At 38.9% G+C, this 13,943-nt stretch overlaps 1 protein-coding gene across 5 annotated transcripts in view; it reads left to right on the top strand.

The window, feature by feature from the left end:
- Positions 1-12,783, top strand: part of dtnbp1b (dystrobrevin binding protein 1b) — a 79,367-nt gene extending 66,584 nt beyond the window's left edge. For all 5 annotated transcript variants that reach the window (XM_028597679.1, XM_028597677.1, XM_028597678.1 and 2 more), the window contains 3 exons: positions 4,258-4,425; positions 8,375-8,518; positions 11,443-12,783. In XM_028597679.1, coding sequence (XP_028453480.1) covers positions 4,377-4,425; positions 8,375-8,518; positions 11,443-11,762 — 513 coding nt within the window. In that variant the 5' untranslated portion in view covers positions 4,258-4,376 and the 3' untranslated portion in view covers positions 11,763-12,783. The remainder of the gene's footprint in view (positions 1-4,257; positions 4,426-8,374; positions 8,519-11,442) is intronic.
- The last annotated feature ends 1,160 nt before the right edge of the window (positions 12,784-13,943 follow it).

The following is a 13,943-nucleotide window of genomic DNA, read 5'->3' as shown; positions in this document are numbered from 1 at the left end:
AATGGGTTGCTCTTTGGATGCTGCCCTGCTTTCACCATTGTCTCACACACACACACACACACACACACACACACACACACACACACACACACACACACACACACACACACACACACACACACACCTACACCTTAAACTACAAGGACAGGGCCAAGTGCACTGTTCAGACCAATCACGGTCTGCGTGGAACAATCAGAAACCAAATAAATAAAGTGTCAAGGCGTGGCACATTAAAGATGACTGTTAACAGCATTTTAAATCATCCCCTTATTTGTATATGATACTAATGGATGTTTTGCAGACGTTAATATACGTGTATTTATGTACAGTACATAGTATTCTGATGACGTCACGCAACATTTTCAGCACTTTTTCGACATGCTATACTATGACTTTTTATCACTTTTTTTGGCATGCTATGCTATGACTTTTTCAATTAATGTTTTCAACATGCTATACTATGACATTTTTAATCACTTTTTTTGACATGCTATACTATGACTTTGTTATCACTTTTTTGACATACTATCACTTTTTTATCACTTTTTCTCCGCATGCTATGGCTTTTTTAATCAATGTTGTTGACATGCTATACTATGACTTTTTTATCACTTTATGGCATGCTATGCCATGACTTTTTTAATCAGTGTTTTCGACATGCTATACTATGACTTTTTATCACTTTTCAACATACTATACTGACTATTCACCATTTATTTTGACATGCTATACTATGACTTTTTTATCATTTTTTTTGCCATGCTATGACTTTTTTAATCAATGTTTTCGACATGCTATACTATGACATTTTAATGGCTTTTTCAACATGCTTATACTATGACTTTTTAATGGCTTTTTTGACATGCTATACTATGATTTTTTTATGCCTTTTTTTGACATGCTATACTATGATTTTTTTCATCAATGTTGTCGACATGCTATGCTATTAATGACTTTCAACAGTATCTCTTTAGTTTCACACTGGCTTAGAGGTTACTGCTGGTGACAGGCAACCAGAATGTAATCACTGTAGACTCTAACCCAGGTTCAATACCCAGTCAAGGTTTGATATTTTTTCGACATGCAATGCTATGACTTTTTCATCACTTTTTTCGACATACTATACTATGACTTTTTATCACTTTTTTATGCATGCTATGCTATGACTTTTTTAATCAGTGTTTTTGACATGCTATACTATGACATTTTTCGACATGCTATACTATGACTTTCTTACCACTTTTTGTCGACATACTATGACTTTTTTTTATCACTTTTTCGACAAACTATACTGACTATTCACAATTTTTTTCGACATGCTATACTATGACATTTTTCGACATGCTATGACTTTTTTATCACTTTTTTGACATGCAATACTGTGACTTTTTTATCACTTTTTTGGCATGCTATGCTAGGACTTTTTTAATCAAGGTTTTCGACATGCTATACTATGACATTTTTCGATAGTCCACACTATGACGTTTTAATGGCTTTTTTGACATGCTATGACTTTTTAATGGCTTCTTCGACATACTATGCTAGGATTTTTTATCACTTTTTTTTCGACTTGCTACTTTTTTATCACTTTTTTCAACATGCTATACTATGACATTTTTCTATATGCCATACTATGACTTTTTTATCACTTTTTTCCGACATGCTATACTATGACATTTTTCAACATGCTATACTATGACTTTTTCATCACTTTTTTCAACATACTATACTTTTTTATCACTTTTTTTTGTCTTGCTATACTATGAAATTTTTTGACATGCTATACTATGACTTTTTCATCACTTTTTTCGACATGCTATGCTATTACTGAGTTATTACTGCTGACAGGCAACCAGAATGTAATCACTGTAGACTCTGACCCAGGTTCAATACCCAGTCAAGGTTGGATATTTTTTCGACATGACTTTTTCATAAATTCTTTTTTTTCATCACATTTTTCAACATGCTATAATATGACTTTTTTCGATACACCACACTATGACGTTTAATGGCTTTTTTCGACATGGTATACTTTTCAACCTTCTCTTTTTGGTATCACAGTGGCCTAGTGGTTAACATTTCTCCAAATAGCACCAGCAAGTAAGAAATGCAGACACACACGCAGGTTCAATACCTAGTCCTGGTCCTAGACATTTTTTTTGACATACAATGCTATGACTTTTTTTAATACTTTTCTTCGACATGCTATACTATGACTTTATTATCACTTTTTTCAACATCTATACTATGACTTTTTATCACGTTTTCCAACATGCTATACTAGGACTTTTTAATAATTTACTTTACTTTTTTTTAGATTTTTTTAATGGCTTTTTTCGACAAATTATGCTATGACTGTTTTCCTCTTTCTATCGGTATCCCAGTGGCCTTGTGGTTAACACTGCTTCAAATAGCACTAGCAAGTAATTGCTGCAGACTCTGGACCGGGTACAATATTCAGTCCAGGCTGGATATTTTTTTCGACATAGGCAAGGCTATTTTTTTGACATGTTATACTATGACTTTTTAATGGTTTTTTTCGACATGCTATACTATGACTTTTTTTAATCAATTTTTTCAACATGCTATGCTATTACTGAGTTTCAACATTAATTCTTTAGTGGCACACTGGTTAGAGGTTATCACTGCTGCTGACAGGCAACCAGCAATTAATATCTCCAGACTCTGATCCAGGTTCGATACCCAGTCCAGGCTAGATATTTTTTTGACATACAATGCTGTGAATTTTACATTACTTTTTTCGATTTTATTTTTTTTTTTTTTTATCACTTTTTTTGCATGCTATGACTTTTTTTATCAGTGTTTTCGACTTTCTTATCACTTTTTTTGGACTTGCTATACTACGACTTTTTAATTACTTTTTTTGACATGCTATACTATCACTTTTTTCTCACTTTTTTTCCGCATGCTATGGCTTTTTTAATCAATGTTGTTGACATGCTATACTATGACTTTTTTATCACTTTTTCGACATTATTATACTGAATTTTCACCACTTTTTTCGACATGCTATACTATGACTTTTTATCACCTTTTTCACCATGCTATGACTTTTTCAATCAATGTTTTTGAAATGCTATACTATGACTTTTTCGACATGCTATACTATGACTTTTTCGACATGCTATACTATGACTTTTTTATCACTGTTTTGGCATGCTGTGCTATAACTTTTTTAATTAATGTTTTAGACATGCTATACTATGACATTTGTAATCACTTTTTTTGACATGCTATACTATGACTTTTTTATGACTTTCAAAATACTATACTGACTTTTTACCACTTTTTTTTGACATGCTATACTATGACTTTTTATCACTTTTTTGACATGCTATACTATGACTTTTTTATCCCTTTTTTTTGACATGCTATACTATGACTTTTTTATCACTTATTTACAGGCTTACAGGTTATCACTGCTACCGACAAGCAACCAGGAACTTTAGAGAGTTGGGACGGCACTGCACAATAACACATTGTGGTTATACTGTACTACCTGCTTAATTGTCTCCTCATTAGAGTATTCATTAAATGCTTCTGTGTAATTCATTAAGGTCTCCCGAACGTTCTTCACATATGTGAAATTAGTTGTGCTGCTACTGAGGCTTTCTTTAACAACCTATACAAAGACTTTTCGACATACCTATACTATGACTTTTCTTTTCAAAAAAACCTTAAAATATTCCACTTTAGTTTAATACATTATTTCTATTATTCAACATTTCAATGAAATTCATACTAATCAAAACCATTCCCACTTTTCTAACTATTATCACTACTTCACCTTCTTCTTACACAATTACACCAGCAATCTAGTTTAGCTTTGGCAATTTTGCTTTTCAGCATTCAAAAGTTAGTTTCAGATGAAAGTGTTTGGGTGAGAGAAATTTATAAGATAACTTTTGTATGTAAATTACGTTTTGACTGTATTTAAAAAGGAGGCAATGTTTTCCCTTTCTTGTATGTCAGAAACATTATGAAGAGTTTCTTGTGAATTTCAGTGGACAGCAGATGGAACTTGCCCCAAGTAAAATTTTACTATATTTTGGTGGTAATTCAGGTTTGATATTACCCTGCATTAGACAGTTATAATATGTTGGACATGACTGTTTAAGGATATGTTTGTAAGACTTGCTCATTTTTGGTGGTTTGTTTTCCATGTTTTGCCTCATGTCCAGCACCTAACCCAATATGCAAACTTTAAAAACCTTTATCTCTCTTCTTTTTTTCTAGTGGAGCAAGACGCGGAGCATGCACAGAGAGTCCCTGGGGCAGATCAAGGAGGGGCCACAGCCCCCCAGGTCAAGCTGAAAGAGAGACAGAAGTTCTTTGAGGAGGCCTTTCAGCAAGACATGGAGCAGTACCTGTCCACTGGCTATCTGCAGATTGCTGAGAGGAGAGGTGAGAAGGAGGAGTGGCGAGGTCAGAAGTTATTCAGATACAAGTCATGCTCTTTGATTATATTTAAACAGCTTGAAGTGTAGCATTTATTTTGGTCTGAGGCCTGCAAAGGGTAAAATAATTGTTTACGTTGTTGTGTCTGTTACTTATTCAAGCATTCAAATGAATTAGGTCCACAGTCCTGAAACCCTGACACTTCAACTACATATCACAAGATTGAGCCATAATAGCTTTCTGCAGCGAGACTCCACACTCCTGAGTGCCTGTCGCTAAACACACAAGTAGAGCCATTACTTTGAAAAATGCCACAGCGCCATATAAATGTAGTCTTCCATTGGGATTGTAATAGAATCTTGCTGCAGTTTACCCCATGTATTACTGCCAAAAAGCCTTTGCTAAAATACCCAAAGGATGTGCTGAAATGAGGGACTGCATGAGACCCTGCACTAAAAGATGTATTGGACTCTACTTGCCCAGAGATTGCAATGTTATTTTTCTTCCTATTTTACTCATCTATTCTGCTCCCTTATCCTCTGGAAATGGCTTATTAGAGAGGATTGTGAAGCGAAAGGAAAGAGACTTAGTAAAGGAGAGGGAGAGACTTATATTTTTACTGTGTTTTTTTTATAACTCAATGCTGTATTTTTCATAATCTCCATGACAAAAAATGTCACCACAGTCAGGTTTGAAGTGCTCATATTATGCTTTTTGGCTTTTTTGCCTTTACTGTGTTATATATCTGTTTTGTGCATGTTATAAGTTTATAAAGTGAAAAAAAACAAAGTCCACCCCAAAGGGACTTACCATCTCCAACAGAAAACACTGTTCACAAACTGTTCCAAACAGCTCTATTGTAGTTCAGCCTTTACTCCCGTGACAAACATGCGTCACTTTGTAACACACGTTATACACTCGCCTAGCTGCTAGCGTGGCACGCCCTCATACTGTGCTTCTGACTGGCTAGTAGTCCTTACCTAGCTGCTGCATATGTGTGACTCCCAACAAAGATGGAACAGAAGTGAGATGCCTCACTCTGTAGCTAAAACTCAACACACAGGGTGAAAAGAGGAGCTGCAGCAATGTGCAGTACAACAGAAATATGGTGTTTTAAAAAAAAATTAAACCATGTAAACATATCCTGGTACAACCTCTAAATACAATTATGAACCTGAAAATAAGCATAATATGAGCACTTTAAGGTGCAGTGAATGAAATATTCACAGCTCATAAGCTCATAGTCACTGTCTCATGTTGCCTACATTCATTCACAGTAAAACAGACAGAGGAGATGTTTACATTTAGGCTTCACACTTCAAATTATGTGATTCACAGTACAAAGGCAAGCATGTGGGTTGCTCAATAAAAATCCACAACAGACCAATTCAAATCAACCAGTCATAATTTGTTTAGTCACAGAGGGGGCTCGCATCACATTTCTGGTTTAAAACATCTGAAAATAAGGCAATGGTGTGAGAGCTCAATAACACACAGCACACTGTGACTTGTTATCCTTCACACAGCTACAAATCCCTACAGCAGGGTTGTGCCACTGAAGAGCAAAGATACAGCTGGAGACAAGAGGGGGGAAAGATACAGACAAAAATCTGAAAGGAGTTAGTCGAGAAAAAGAGAGAAAGGGCTGCGGATGTCATGAGCCACTAAGGCATCAAAAGCCAATCTCAAGGGTTTTACACACAAACACACACACACACACACACACACACACACACACACACACACACACACACACACACACACAGTCTCTGCAATTTCACTACAGGCAAAAACAGTCCTTCGCAGCAGGAGAACCTTTTAGGCAAGGTCACAGTAGGGCTAAAAGAAGAAGATGTTGGAGGCAGTCACATGGATTACATGATGATCTCAACGCAGTGCTTTTTGGGTCAAGACTTTTGCAACATAGCCATAGTGTTGGTTTGTGTGTGTGTGTGTGTGTGTGTGTGTGTGTGTGTGTGTGTGTGTGTGTGTGTGTATGTGTGTGTTTGTGCACATTTGTATTCATGTGGTGGAAAGACAGCTTCATTTGGGTCTGAAAACTGACTCCCCTTCCACTATTAGTTTTATGATGCTGAATAGCTGCTATGTGGTAGTAATTGCGGAGCTGACAGGCGAGATATGGAAATGCACATGAGAAGAGGCTTCATACTGAGAAGTTATTAGCGAGCATTAGACCCTTTTTCCTTTAAAGATGTGTCACAGAAAACATCACAGAAAAAGAGAGAGAGAACTTTTTTTAGATTTTACACACCAATTTAGTAATATGTGTGTGACTGAGTAATGATACACAGCATTTCCATTTGTGTGTATACACATTAAATCCATCTGGGTTTGTGTGTTACATTATGTACATAATATATCTAAGAATCCCTTTAAATGTGTGTTACGTACATTTGTGGACAATCAAATGAATTGCCAAAGTTGAGTGATCTGAAAATATGATACTCACTTGTGTGTGATCTTGTGTTGCTTATTAAAAGGACAGGGGGGAGACTTTTGGGGCAGTCTTGAAATAACATTTCCCTTCTTTCTCTCTTTCTTCACTTTTTATTCTGCTCTCCCTCCCTGTGCCGCCCTCCTTTGCTCTCCTCATTTCCTTGAGGTACGGTAGCCAATAGCATCTTCTCTCACTGCTGTGCACCGACCAATCACCTCCCTTCTTCCTCTTGTGCTCGCAACTCTGCCCCCACCCCCCTTTCATCTCCACAGTGCACTGACTGGCTGTTTGTGATGCATGCAGTGTACATCATGATATTAAACAGGGGCGTTTATACCCCTGCAAGGTGGTGAATCCAGGACTGTCGTAGTTAGCGTGTTAGCTGGGAGTGGAAGAGGAGTTTCCAGTGATTTAGTTGTATACTGGGTTTAATGCATTGCGTGGCCATGATCTGTTCTTTCATTGTACATTAATTTAATTTTAAGGTGTTTTACCCAGCCCTGAAATATACATGTGGGTACCATGATAATTATTTACTTGTTAAGGTTGATTCCAATATTTTCAACCGGTAAAAGATGAATGTGTTCATTTGAGTTCCCTTTCAGGAGGTTCTTCGCTTCTGAGCCACTGAAATCTGTCCACTTATAGGCTCACATCAGTCTTAAATCAATACTTACATGCCCATATGTAGATCGAAACAGATATTAGTTTGCTGCAATTGTCCCTCCTCTCAAGTGATGGAATGCAGGTTCTGTACTTTCAGTTAGTGCAATTGTGAGGTTCTTGAACTTTACTTGAGTATTTATATTTCATACTACTTAACGTTCTGTGCAATTTTTTTTTGGCCAAACTTATATCAAGCTTCAACAGTCTAAGTTGGTCGAATCAAGTAGGCATCGTCCAGTTGGTCTTTTTAGTATGAAATTCCCTCCTTGTGTTAGTAGAGGCTCAGCTAGGAAACACAAAGAGGGACTTTTTTACTAAACTCTGTACATTTAAACTGTACTCAAATTTGTACATTCAATTTGGACGATACTCATTCCATACCACAAATTCAAACTGCTGAAGCCTGATATTAGCCTCAGCTGAATTTAAGTCGCACATCTTTTGTTGTTGCGTCAGGGAGGGATCTTCTCACGGCCACTATGACTAGGAGCAAGGACTACAACAACCAATTACTCTTTCAATGTACATATGGGCATTAAGATCATTTTGAAAAATGCTTCAAAAATGCTTTTCACCTTCATATACAGCTTCCCACATACAGTGACACCTGGCAATTCATTATTTTGGTAATGCTTTGGATCATAAGGTAAACAAAATGTTTTTAATGTGCTTACTCATTTCAAATGCCATCCAACTTGAATGTGCCCATTTGCTTCTGCTTGGCAAATTTTGGAATGAAAAAACTCAATGTTTTCCTGGACTCAGCCCCTTGCTGCTGCCTTCCTCAATCTCATGCGAGGCTAATATCTTGCTGTCTCATGTCGTGTCCAGAGCCAATAGGAAGCATGTCATCCATGGAGGTGAACGTGGACATGCTGGAGCAGATGGATCTGATGGACATGTCTGACCACGAAGCCCTGGATGTGTTTCTGCACTCTGGGGGAGAGGACAACAGTACTGCCTCGCCTGTCGCAGGTAGGCGGACGTGGACACACACACACAGAATCACACAATACCTGGATGTGTGTATTCGTGCTTGAATAATTTATACTCTGGGTAAAGACTGGCACAAAGATATTAACAGTAAAGCCAGAGACACACGCACGCAAACACACACATATATGCACACACACACACAAACGCACACACACGCACATGCACACACACACAGTGTAAGACAAATATTAGATGTACAGCTGAATAATTTATAACACACGTTACAAAAATAGGCTACTCCATGACAGTGGCTTGAAATTCTCGAGCAGCCAGACCCATGTTACACATTCGTCCAATCAGCTGCTGGTCAGGGGCGTGGACCATATTGGGCTTTTAGACTGGGTTGGGTTTCTGCTGAATCGTAGAAAGAATTACGTGAATGAAAAATACACTGCTGCAGAATCTTAATCAGTGGTGCATCCCTACTGCTAATGTTGTTTTTTTATATTTACTGAATATGGGAGAAACACTTGGAGCGCCCGGAGAAAACCCTAACGTAGCAGACACACCACGTTTCACTTAAATACAACCAACCCTGTTTCTACATCCGCAGATGTTGGAGATGGCTTTGCCCACAGATGAGAAGAACCTGGAGATGGTGCTAAACTTTTTTGGTGCCGTCATCAGGTGATCTTTGACTAAGGAGGCAATACAGTTTATCAGTGCTGGTTCCTCTAGATGCATGGAGACCAGCACCTTGTCTGCACTGCCCCACTTCTTACACAAGTCCTGGAGGATGGCCTGGTCAAGGTTTTGAAAGGTCTTCCAGCTGGTATCAAAATCTACACCCTTGACTTTGGCCCACGTTCTTTCAAATAGACAGCTAACGGTGGCCTCTGGGTTTCCAATGGTCCATCTCACTTTTGCTTTCCTTAATATTCGCGAAACCAGCTTCTCTGTGAATACTGTCACAGACATTTTTCTAATTTTATCCTGTGCCGTTGCATCCTGTGTAGGTGCGCTACGTGTCTCCTCACATACTGAGCGAGAAGCCGCAGCAGTTGCCATGGGCTTCTTGACAACGTGGACCTTTGGCAACTGTGGTGTTGCCAGGGACTGATTTTTGAATATGGTGTTTAACACCTTTTCACTGTGGCCGTCAATTTGGGTGTTCAGTCACCACCCCATCAGTCCCAGGAAATTCCACACTTTGTTCTTTATGTCAGCGTACATGTGAGCATGTAAATGAGGAACAATCACGCTACTGCATGACATCCTTCTCATCTCGGGTGCCATCCCATGGATGAGGTCCTTGTAGAGGATGTCGGTAAGTTTCTGTGTGAATAACATCTTTTTACCGAAGGACACGTTTTTGAACTTGGGAATCACATTAACCACATCTCCAACTTGTGTTTTTTTACTGTCCGTTGTCTAAAGCAGAGCATCAAAGCTCTTTATGGCTTCCTGCATTGCGTGCTTAGTTTCAATATTGGAGTCCTTGTTGAATTTGGTCCTCAGATCCTCCAATATACGATGAAACCAAGCTTTGGCCAAGCGCATTGCAAAAAAGGTATTGATCTTGCTCTCTGTTGCTTTTATGAACTCTTTGAGCTCCTTTTGACATGTCCCTGCAAGCAAACTCTTAGTTTGAGTAACTGACCAAGAAGTATCTTCTGCAACATTTTCAATATCCCAAGCGCATTCACGTTGAAGCAGCTCATACTTAGAGTCTGGCACTTCATCTAAAAGAGGATTAATGGTCATAGTCACCTCCTCCATGAGTATTTCTTCAACAGCTGTTAATGTTGAAATCTCAATAACACTGTCCTGTGGTGAGATGTCCCCTGTGATTTCTGTCTTCCACACTTGTGACTGGTGAGAGAGTGCAGTCATCAGTGTCTTCTGTCTCATGTTTTCTGATTCAGTGTCTTCTGGCAAGTCTGACCCCTTTTGAAAGTTTTCTATATCAGTTTCTTTCAACAAAATTGCCCAAAAATAACATGGATGGTTCAACGCAGCGCTCTTCGCAATAAAAATGTCAAATAATGTTGACTAAACTGACATAAAAGATGACACAAAAATGTTGAAAAAAGTGACTAATGGCATTGAAAGCCTAGAAAAACAGCAGAATAAAGCTTTGAAAAAAAGCACCAAACAACAAGGCACTAACAATGTTTTAAAAAGCAACAGAAACGTAACAAAAAAAACATCAAAAATGTTGAAAAAAGCATTGAAAAATGCGTTGAAAAAAGTGTTGCTTTTCAGTTTTGACCCAGGAGGACAACACAAGGTATTAAGTAGCTTACTGATTTTTTATAATTGTTTTGTGAGAACAAGTAACGTGTGCACGCACGCACGCACGCACGCACGCACGCACGCACACACAAAGTTAAGTACCTGAACTACATCCACTACTACATACATAACTCATACATCATACAACATTTAATTACTGAAGTGGAGTAACTTTCTACAGCTAATTCATATCAAAGAATGCATTGAAGCAGAAATATGTGTCTCCTAAGAGTGACAGGAACAGCGTTTAGGCACGATACACCAACACCATCTGTCCACATCTGCTTGGGAAAATTCCTGTCACAGTCAACACAACATTTAACTGACAGCTTCATCTTCGTCTAAAAATAATTTGATGCAATTAAATCTCTGCTGCATTTTATATGTCTGTAGGCGACTGAGCTTGGGAAAATCCTAAGTTTAAACAAAACCTATGAAGGAATTACAACAATTATAACGTTACCCTCCCTTTAGTTGCAACTGTTTGTCTAAGATAGTTATACAATTGCTTGTTTGTTTTTTCTAAGAGAAAAGGGTTCAATTCCTCAATGACTAGATGAGTATACCACTGCAGCATTACTTATCCAACTACCTACCACCCTCTGAACCTTTCCTGGTTATGTGACCTTTTTTCAAACAGTTATCTAAGTGACTCCTTTTTCTCCCAGGTCCAGATGTTGAGTCCTTCACCACAGAGATCAGCCTCCAGGTTCCCACCCAGGCTGAGCTACGCCACAAGCTTTCTTCCCTTTCATCCACCTGCACCGACTCAGCCAGCCAGGACACAGAGGCCGGGGAGGAGGACGAGGAGGAGGACGAGGAGACTGAGCAAGGAGAAGGTGGAGGTGTTGGAGGAAGGAGGAGAAGGGCCCCCGTGGTGGTGACCCTGGACGAAGAGGAGGTGCACCCAGATACAGCGTTGGTGGACGGGGTGGACCAAGAGGACCAGACCAGCAAAGACAGTGAGGCGAGCAGGCCGAAGGTTTGAGGACACATGGACTGAATTTAAACACACACACACACACACAGCTGTAAAATCAAACTTTGATTATTAACAATATTGGCTTCCATCTAAAATTTTGATACTGAAGAAAAACATGTAAAAGAAACGACACTGAGGTTGCACAAACTGCCACATGACCTTGCCTTAAAACCACTGATGTGAGTATTCAATTCTAATTGAATTCTATAAAATAGGTCAGCGTTCCTTTTAGCATCATAGCATTGAATGGCTTAACGTGCACATAAATAGTTTGACATTATTCAGAGGAAGCTCTAATATTCTGTTTTTGTGTTTGTGCATGTTGAGACCAGGAGAGGCCTGTTACTAATAAGTGATGGGGAAGAACCAGTATATACTTAAATAATCCATGTGTCCATTTTGCGGTTCTTTGTTTTCATGTTTTCATGCTAACACCTACATATTCATTAAACTGCAGCGGTTGAGCATTACTACAATATATTTGTTGGAGACTGGTGAAACTTTTGCAGAATATGAATATATGATGGTGTTTCGTACCAAATACTTGCCAAACATAAAAGGCTATCTCCAGCTCTGTCAGGTTTAAGGCATTTTCATTTTAAAACTATAATTTAATTTATACACAAAAAAAGGAACCAAAAAAGCGAGGCAAGCTCTCACCTTTGACATTTCTTTTGAGACAATTCTGTAGTTGAGATGTGAGTATAGGATTTATCCTGTTAATAACATGTAAAGTTCCCGGGAGAGAAGAGCAGGAAAAACATGGCACAATGTTGTGTTGTTTGTGGCCAGGCCATATAAGTAAAACATGTTTTTAAAGAGAAAAAGTAAGTCTTCTTTGAACTGCACGTTGTCACCCTCCCCCATTACCTCTTGTCCATGCAGATAGTATTATTTGCCCAGGTTTTGACATATTTGTCATCAGAAAGTTCTGCTGCTGAATATCGTTTTCAATGCTCAAAGCCTTACCCGATAATCGGCCGTTGGACAGTCTGGCGAGGTCAGTGACTCGAGTCTGTTCAGTGTGTTCCGTGCCGTCGTCCGTCTGAAGAGCCGTCGGCCTTCATTTTGGCCGACCTGACATGTTCAGTCGGAGACAGGGCAGTCGCATAGACAGTAGGCTATATAATGGACCAATAGACCCCATTGCTCTGGACGGAGACCAGTGAAGGATATTAGAAGCACTTTTCTGGTGATGGCCAGCTTTACTGCGCAGCCTCCAACTGAGAGAGACAACGTAAATGTGACGTGAGCAACATGTCTGAAAGTTGTAAGTCTTCAGGTAGCTGTGCCAAGAGAAATCTCAATCATTCCCAATCTTACAGAGACAGAGAGCGTAGGTATATGTAAGGAGATAACATGGGCTAATTATTGGAGGTTCGAGTTCTGAAGCGAAGCTTACCCCCTTGGGCAGTCGGGACTCACCCAGAAATGGCGAGCGGAATGAGTGTGACTAGAGTCTCTCAAAATCTGACGAAAATCTTTTAAACTGACCTTTGTTGATCTGAAATGAAGATTGCATGGCCTATTTCTTGCTTAAAATGTTTTCAGAAACATGTTTCAGTGAACTATTTTAGTACAATATGAGATCGTATTCTGAACAAGCCGCCATGACAATCTGGCTTTGAATTTCCGGAGAAAACAAACCCACGTGGCGCATTCGTCCAATCAGCTGCCAGTTTTCATTTTTCGGGCGACAATACAGATTAGCGCCGCCTGCGGTTATGGAGACGTATAACATCTCGTCTCTTTGGTGTGTTCAGTGGCACTTTTTGGACCAACTCGGGGAGACTGATCAGTCCGACAGACTTTTCTACCGATGGATGGCCGTCTGGTTGGTGTGTAACTGCTTTTAAAGGACTTTTTGTTTAACAGCAACTTACAATACAATATCCTGGTTATGCTGAATAATTCACAGACCTCTCTGTCACAGGAACTATTTCTGATATCTCAAAACCTGGACTAAGAAAGCCTAGCATAACTAGATTGTTTTTTCGTAATGTGGGTGCAGTGACCCTTTAATATAGCAAATGCTAAATAACTAGCACAGAGCGCTTGATAAAAGATCTGCAGGGGGCACACAGATGCATTTTTAATGACTTTATGGATAAGCTAAACCCCCAAAGCTTGTTTAATTTCTTTAACTGGTTTATGAGCTAGACTCTGCAATATTTTAAATGTAAAATA

The sequence above is a fragment of the Perca flavescens genome, chromosome 14 (genome assembly GCF_004354835.1).
Source record: "Perca flavescens isolate YP-PL-M2 chromosome 14, PFLA_1.0, whole genome shotgun sequence".
In the NCBI taxonomy this organism is placed as follows: domain Eukaryota; kingdom Metazoa; phylum Chordata; class Actinopteri; order Perciformes; family Percidae; genus Perca; species Perca flavescens.
This window is presented reverse-complemented; position numbering and strand designations above follow the sequence as displayed.